The sequence below is a fragment of the Mandrillus leucophaeus genome, unplaced genomic scaffold (genome assembly GCF_000951045.1).
Source record: "Mandrillus leucophaeus isolate KB7577 unplaced genomic scaffold, Mleu.le_1.0 Scaffold9, whole genome shotgun sequence".
Taxonomy (NCBI): Eukaryota; Metazoa; Chordata; class Mammalia; order Primates; family Cercopithecidae; genus Mandrillus; species Mandrillus leucophaeus.
Window position 1 is genome coordinate 5,501,804 of NW_012109807.1, and position 8,540 is coordinate 5,510,343.

The window sequence follows — 8,540 nt, forward strand, 5'->3', positions numbered from 1 at the left end:
ATATATATATATACACACACACACACACACTCACACACACACACACACACATATATATTCTATGGCCTCTCCAATATTCCTCAAATCATACCCCATAGAAATTCACCTACATAAGCTGCTCCCGAGGGTAACTCAAATCTGTAGGAAGAAAGTTAGAGGTGATGGTTACTATTCCCATTGCACATACACATCACGACAGCCACGGAAGATGTTCATCCATGTATCACTACTGGGGGATGGTATCACACACATCACAAAGCACAAATTTAAAAACAGATGGTAAGAACAAACAATATAAACAGAACACAGTGTTTACCAGGCTCTTCCTGTACCTCTGTTTAAGTGCATACTAAAAAGTTATTTCCTACTTATTTTTCCTTTTCTATAATTTATTCTCTACCTTCTCAGATAAGTTGGCCACCTACCACCCCCCACCCCAGAGGGAGAAAGGGAATCCCTGCAGTCCCAGGGAAAAGCCCCTGGGAAGCTACTATGCAGAGGATGTCCAGAGGCCCCAGCTTTTCTACTTGCCTGCACATATTAAGAAGGGACGGACGACATGCAGGGGAGAGCCACTTTTACAGACAGAGGATTATGATAAAATACTGACCTCACTTTTAACTGGATGTGTTACCTCCTGAGTTCTGGAGTAGTGAAACAAAAACTAAATAAGAAAAGAAAGTGATATTAGTATTGAGTGTCACTTGCTCTAAACATGGAAGCTGCATGCCCTTGTGCTGGGCTGGGCGATACTCACCCTTTTGTATATGTCTTGATTATCCTGGAAAGAGAATTGTGAGGGTAAGTTAGGTGAAATTTTACAGGGGCAGGCAACTGATAACGTTTTCTGTGTCAGGTACACCATGAACCTTACTGGATTTACCTGAATATTATGATACATTGGCAATCTAAAAAGAAATTCCTCTATTATGAAAATTCAATGAGACTATAGTTGATGCAGGATCTTACAATAAAGAAAATTGCCAGCAATACATCATCATGTGAAAATATCTCATTTCATCTTTTCAGTCTGCAGGGGGTAGGGAGGAGAGACCTACTCTCTGATGCATAGAAGAAAATAACCGTCTGACTATGGGTGGAATAAACTAACTGTTACAATTTTTGATTTGCTGCAGAGTGTATCCTGGTATTCAGTTTTTATAGTTCTTATTGACCGAGTTTCTTTTTCTCCAAAAGCTTTCTTTCTACATGAATTTTTGCTCACCTTGCAGAAAGTCCAACTTTCCATTTCTGAATCCTTGCCTGTGCACACACCTCAGCCCTGGCTTGCGTAGATGATGGCTGCATGTGGGCTTATCTGACTTAAGGAGATGCTGGGAAGAAGGCTTCTTACAAAACCATAGAGTGAATGTTCATGTCCGTGTTTTGTAAAGTGACTAGAGATGATTACTGTGAACAATCATTTAAATCTTCTGATCTGGCTAGTACTGATCATTCACATCTCACCCATGCTTAAAGATTTTTGAATCAGCTGAAACCTCAATCAAGACAAAAATTAAAGCTGTTAATAATACTTCTAATTGTATTGCTGTGAATATAATTACATCTTCCTGCAAACTTTGTGGAGAATTTCTTCAGTGGAAGAGAGCAATACCTATGTATCCTCTCTCTCTCTCTCTACCATGTACATATGTGTGGATGCACAAACATGGGCACACACACAGACACACACTGTAATCCACCAACTTTACCAATAGTGGAGGCTCTGTGGAACTTAACTCTATTTCCTTATGATCACCATTTTTAGCTGGCAGAAAGTACTTGCTATTTTTACAGCTCCTGGTCAGCATCTGTTCACAACAGTGTGTGTGTGTGTGTGTATATGTGTGTGTGTGTTTATGGACACTTATTGGACAAACAATTGTTTTTTGTACCACATTCATCGGTTGTATACTATTATGTTTACTTTTCAGGGCAAAAATTGATGAGGAATGTGATGATGATTTTCCTGGTGGTAATTACCCTGCTCAACGTTTCATATGCCCCTTCCTTACTTTACTTTTTTCTTTTGTCTTTTCTTTTTTTTTTTGAGACATGGTCTCGCTCCATCACCCAGCCTGGAGTGCAGTGGTGCAATCTTGGCTCACTGCAGCCTCCACCTCCCAGGTTCAAGCGATTCTCCTACCTCAGCCTCCTGAGTAGCTGGGATTACAGGCACATGCCACCACGCCTGGCTAACTTTTGTATTTTTAGTAGAGATAGGGTTTTACCATGTTGCCCAGGCTGGTCTTGAACTCCTGACCTCAAGTGATCTGCCAGCCTCAGTCTCCCAAAATTCTGGGATTACAGGCATAAGCCACCATGCCCGGCCTACTTTTTTCTGTTTAGAGAAGAAATTATTTCAAATTTTACTGATCAATGTTATTTATGATTCATTTCCCCAAGTAGAATACAAATGCCATGAGAGCAGGTGTTCAGTTTGTTTTACTACGGCATCCCTAGCACCCGGCTCGTGGCATGCTCTCAATAAATATATCTTTTGAATGAATGAATAGTAGAGCAATAAGAGCTTCACAAGAACTTATTGCAATTTTCCCAATTGAAACGTCTTCTAATCCCATGTGGTGACCAGAAACACGAAGCGTGAAGAGTTTTGTGGCTGTCATTATTTGCAGAATGTGACTGCTTTCTGAATTGCCTTGAGGTAAAGGTCCCCTAGAGTCACCGACTTGGCCTATTCTGGAAACCAGAACAGGAGTGAACTTAGAGCTCTGGCGACACATCCAGACTTTGGGCAGTTGAGGAGACCAAAGCCCCAAGAGACGAAGTGACATGCCAACAGTCACATTTCAGGGAAGCAGCAAGCCAGGAAGAGCCAGTTTCTCCATTAATACCTTTAAAATATTGGCAGTTTTGTTCACTGTGCAACCCCTTGCTCTTCTGCAGTTGGAAACAGGGAATGGGAAAGGCTTGGAAAAATGGAGAAGGCGGAAGGAAATTCATTCTTAGTGGGCCCTTGCTCTTGAGGATCCTTAACCCAATTTAATACTGCAGGTTGCCCTTGGGACAGCCACACTTCCACTGCCTCTGCGGATGCAGAGGACACCCCATAGTCTTCACCTGAGGGACAGGGAAGCCCCGTCTGTGCAGCATGTGGCGGAAGTAACAAAGGGTTGAAGAACTCTGAGTTTTCAGCCTGAAGTTTTGCTCCAAGACCAAGGCTGTAAAGATTATTCCTGAAAATGAGCGCTAACAATTGCCTTCAAACATATGCATAGTAAACTGAAAATAAGAAGAAATGGGAATGATATATTCATGAAATTTGAGAAAGTGATGTTTGAGTCTTGAAGAATGAGAATTGGTTGCATCAACAGGCGATGGCAACAACTAGCACTTAAGGGCTGTCGTTTGCCACATTCTGGATGCTGTTGAAAGCGCTTCACAAATATGAAGCATTTAATCCTTACAACAGCATTCTAGGGTACTATGACAATTACCCGTATGCTACAGATGACAAAATCGAGGCACAGAGCAACTGAGAAACTACCAAGTTTAAACAGAGCTGGACTTTGAAACCAGGTATTTTTGTTTTAGAGTCTGGACTGTTAACTGCAGCCTGTGAAGGAGGCAAAGCCATTTCTGATTGAGGAAAAGACTGTGCAAGAACATCAAGGGCCTGGTGCATTTGGGGAACACTGAGAGGTTCACTGTGGCTGGAGCACAGTGTGCTGTGGGTTAGGGGAGGTGAGGGATAAAGAGACACATCTCTCAAGGTGAAAATGCAGAGGCTATCCTAGGCATCATAGACTATCCTACCACCCTTTTGTTCTTTCAAGTAAATCAACTTACTTTATATCTGTGTGGTTACTACAGTTACTGTAAAGTTTCTTATTTTTGTTTTTTTTGGTGAGACAGAGTCTTGCTCTGTCACCCAGGCTGGAGTGCGGTGGCACGATCTCGGCTCACTGCAACCTCCGCCTCCCAGGTTCAAGCGATTCTCCTGAGTAGCTGGGATTGCAGGCGTGCACCACCGCGCCCAGCTACTTTTTGTATTTTCAGTAGAGACAGGGTTTCACCATGTTGGCCAGGCTGGTCATGAACTCCTGAGCTCATGATCCACCCACCTCAGCCTCCCAGAGTGCTGAGATTACAGGTGTGAGCCACCACGCCTGGCCAGTTACTGTAGAGTCTTTTAAATGAAACTTTTTTTTTTTTTTAAATTGAAGCAGAGCCTTGCTCTGTCACCCAGGCCGGAGTGTAGTGGCCCAATCTTGGCTCACTGCAACCTCTGCCTCCCAGGTTCAAGCTATTCTCCTGCCTCAGCCTCCCGAGTAGCTGGGATTACAGGTGCGCCACCATGCCTGACTAATTTTTGTATTTTTAGTAGAGATGGAGTTTCACCTTGTTGGCCAGGCTTGACTCAAACTCCTGGCCCCAAGTGATTGGCCCACTTTGGCCTCCGAAAGTGCTGGGATTACAGGTGTGAGCCACCACGCCCGGCTAGTTACTGTAAAGTCTTTTACATGATAACTATTGTTTTGGAGAACTGCTATATCATGGTATATCAATTTATAATATGCAATATATCATAACATATAATTAGCTTAACTATATATGATTATAATAATTGTAAGAATATAAATGAACTACCCATATTTTATAGTAATTTATATTTAAGATATTTGCTTGATTTTGTATAAAATTATGTTCTTGAACACACATACAAATGCACAGTTACAGATACATACAGCATTCTCCTGTAGGTAGCAAAAGAGTGTGTTTGTTGCAGATATATATTATATATTATACATTATACATGTATATTATATATATTTATATATATATACACACACACATACACATACACACAGTTTTTTTACCTTAGGTTGGCGAGAAAGAGATGCCCACTGACTCAGACAATATGCCAGTTGCTAAAAAATGAAATGGAGAAAACAAATAAAAGGGATGAGGGGGCTGAAGACAGATTGATTAATGGGTAATCAAATACAATTAGATAGAAGAAACAAGGCCTGGTGTTTGATAATTCAGTAGAGTAACTATACTAAACCATAATCTATTGGATATCTCAAAATAGCTAATAGAGAATAATTTGAATGCTCCCAGCATAAAGAAAATGTAAATGTTTAAGGTAAATGTTTAATATCCATTGATACTCCAATTCCCCCAACTTGGTTATAACATACTATATGAAAGTATCAGAATATCACATGTACCTTGAAAATGTGTACATTGATTATGCATTTAAAATTTAAACAATGAATCAAAGATAAGTATAAATTCTTCAGTCAGCAGAATTTTATTACAACAGATTTAAAATACTAAAATTGTCCTATTTCTGAACCTCACATTATCTTCTCACACAGTGGCAGTGAATTTCAACACAACCCTCAGGATGCCCTAAATGAGGCCATGAAAAATGGCAACAGCGAGTTTCTGCTGCAGCCAAAAATCTGATTTCAAAATAGTTTTAAGTGAACATTATGCACATGATGTATTCAAGGTCCAGACTAAATAAAAATCTCACATTACTGAATAATTGGGTACCTCAAGCTGCACAACATCCAAGCCATCTGGAGGATCAGCTAAAGGTTGGGGAAATCCTATTGTGAGAAATCATAAAATTATTAATTAGAGAAAAGAGGTCATAGCATTTACTTCAAAGTCTTTACCATGAGAAACAGACAGTTTCTATTAAAGTAATAAACCACCAAAGAACCATACAAAAGAGGTCAGTGGGAAAATAAGATTTGATCTGATGTTGTTAAAAGGATTTACAAAGAAAATACACTTCTACTTGCCACTAGAATATACAAAGATTAATTTAAAATAGCATGGTTGTTAATTTACCATGAGTGTTCGGTACAACTGTTAGCAACTCGGCAAAGAGGAGGAAAAAAATCGCAAGGTAACAACTTAGTTTGTATTTTGATAGAATTCATAAGGATGGCAAATTAGAAAATGGTGTCAACAAAGGATGGACATCAGAATCACCCTTGAACTTTGAAGACACATGGATACCCATCCCTCTGCTGCTACAGACTCTCTAGGGATGGGTTCTGGGGAAGGCTGCTGGCATGCAGCTGGACCCTGTCAACCTTTTGTCTAACTTCAGTGAACTCCTCTTCTCATTTGTTTGTGATACAACACTTGGTGGGATAACTATAGTGCAGTTGAAAGAATCAATTGGATTAGGTCAAAACTTGTTTTGACCTTGTTAGGTCAAAACTAACAAGATGAAATTAGGCGGATAAATATATAACCTGGCACTTAGATTTTTAACGTGTGGAACAGGGAATGTATGACTCAAGAGCAGTTTATGTGTAAAAACAAGACAAAAGAAAACTGAGTGGTATTTTGTCCCCTGCATTCTCTCTGAGGCAAGATAAAGCTAAGGCAATGTTATGTTATATTCAAATAACGGGGCCTAAACCTTAAAAGGTAATAGTCTGACTTGAAATGGTAAGATCCAAGGTAAAGTCGCTAAGCATAGTTTTCTCTGGAAACAGGAATATTAGGAAGTATATGTTAACTGCTTTCAACTATTTTGAGAACTGCAATAAGTAGGAGATATTAGTCTTATCCTGTGTTTCCCCCAAATAACAGAATAAAGGCTGATGGTTAGAAAGTTACATGTGATCACACTTAATCTTAGCGTAAAGAAGTTTTTGACAATCGGAATCATTCCACAATGCAAAGTAATGCAAAGGAATCCTAAAAGGATTTATGGAGAGGTTCTTTGTTAATAAAACGTAAAGACCTGCCTTCAGGAAACGTAAAGTCAAATAGGAAAAAATAGAGAGGTGAGTATAAACATAGAGAAAGATAAATAAAAGGTAATAACAGATTTACAAAAGTATCATATAAACAGGACTCTACTGGAGCAAAGAGGCAGCACCTAGCTGTCTTCGCTGGCAGTGAGTTGGGGTCATTGAAAGTACTTAAATAGAATCGAGAAGTTACAGAAGGGATCCCTGCACCCTGTCAGAGGTTAAACCAGATGACCTTCATGGTCCTTTGCAAGGCCCAGTTTTGTGATTACATTGTAGGACATGACAAAGCGAACATACTGTTTGAAATATATTTTCTCTGTTAATATATTTCCAAAGATGTTCTACTCCCCTAAGTCAAAATTCTAATGGAAAAATCTAAAATGGTATGTGTTTCCAACCTTAGTTGTTCTGCTACCACCCACTTCCCTGCATCCTATGAAGATGGTGGTAAGATTCCAACCACAGGCCCTCACTCCATCCCTGTTCCCTAGAAGCTGGTTCTCAAGAGTTGGTGAGGCGATGCCAGCGCCTGGTCAGCACCGCGGACAGCTCACCGGCCCCGGGAGGTAGCTGCTTCCACCAAACTCTGGACCCCTGCCTCTCTCAAACCCAAGGGAAAGGCTTGGAAAAAGACTCCTTTTTCCACTGTGCGCTCCTCCCGCGCCCGTCTCGAACTGCCCATCAATTCCCATTCTTTGGGGCTGTAAGCTCAGTTTTACCAACTCTGTCCTCGTCTCTTCAGAATCCAGGGAGCAGAAATGGCTACAAGAGGTGTCTTCCCCTAACTTCTACCAGGTCGTGCCTCACCCTTCAGTTTTAGCGGCATATGCTCAGGACATCCCTGGGGCAGGAGCAGCTTAAAGACAGTCCCACAGGGAAAAGTCTCCTTTGGTAAAAGGCTGCAGCATCTCGCTCTGTCCATCCTCTCCTAAAGGTTCGAAACAAATTGCAGCCAGAAATCAAGAAGGTAGTAATGAGGGCTGGCGGGGGAGAATAAAGCTTGACTCCTTCCAGAACTGCCCTGGGGGATCAAGGTCTGCCTCAGTCATCCTCAGAATTCAGGCCAGATGGAGTCTGATGAAACTCCCCTTACCTGAGGAGGGAATCTGTAGCATGCAGAAGCAGTAGATGACCAAGATGAGAGGGAACTGGGGACGAAGAGGTTTCATTGTTAGAGTCTGGTTTCTCCTTGCTGGCCACAGACGGATGCTGCTAGGACAAAAGCTGCGCATTTCCCCAAGGTCCACAGGCAGAGGCAACCCTCTGTCCTGCATCTGATCAGTCCAGCAAAGAAAGTGCCTTTATTTGCAGCGCCCGGGAGCCCATTTGCTGATCACCAATCAGCTTTGCACAGGAGGAACCCGGCTTTCTCATAAATGTCACGCTGGGCCGTTATTTGTAGAATAATATCCTTCTGGAGTAGGCATTGTAGAGAGTCCTCTTTTACAACCCAGCAATGAAAATAAAAGGTGGAGAGTCCTGATTGTTATTCTATAACGATCTGAGAAATATTTCTGACTCAAGAAGGGCTTTTTCTCTTTTTAATAAAAAATTGGACACAAATCTATAAATTATTGCGTGATAAAGCCTTGTTTCCTATGAAGCTGTTTATTTTCCACCATTAACAAAGGATGTTGTGTCATCTTGGTGCATTTAAGAAGGACAAAATTTGGAGTCTTGGGTATAATATTTTTAAAAATCTAAAGTTCAATTGGGGCTCTGTTTGTTTGTTTTTTAGATCATGGCTGAAAATTAGCCTCTTTAAGGTCTTTCCAGATTCATTTTAAG

General features: G+C 40.9%; 1 protein-coding gene across 1 annotated transcript in view; it reads right to left on the reverse strand.

Annotated features, from left to right (window-relative positions):
* NMS (neuromedin S) overlaps positions 1-7,922 on the reverse strand; it is a 13,513-nt gene extending 5,591 nt beyond the window's left edge. The window contains exons 1-5 of the mRNA XM_011969597.1: positions 7,846-7,922; positions 5,527-5,582; positions 4,842-4,892; positions 758-781; positions 611-664 (exon numbers count right to left, since the gene is read on the reverse strand). Coding sequence (XP_011824987.1) covers positions 611-664; positions 758-781; positions 4,842-4,892; positions 5,527-5,582; positions 7,846-7,921 — 261 coding nt within the window. The 5' untranslated portion in view covers position 7,922. The remainder of the gene's footprint in view (positions 1-610; positions 665-757; positions 782-4,841; positions 4,893-5,526; positions 5,583-7,845) is intronic.
* Between the last annotated feature and the right edge of the window lie 618 nt (positions 7,923-8,540).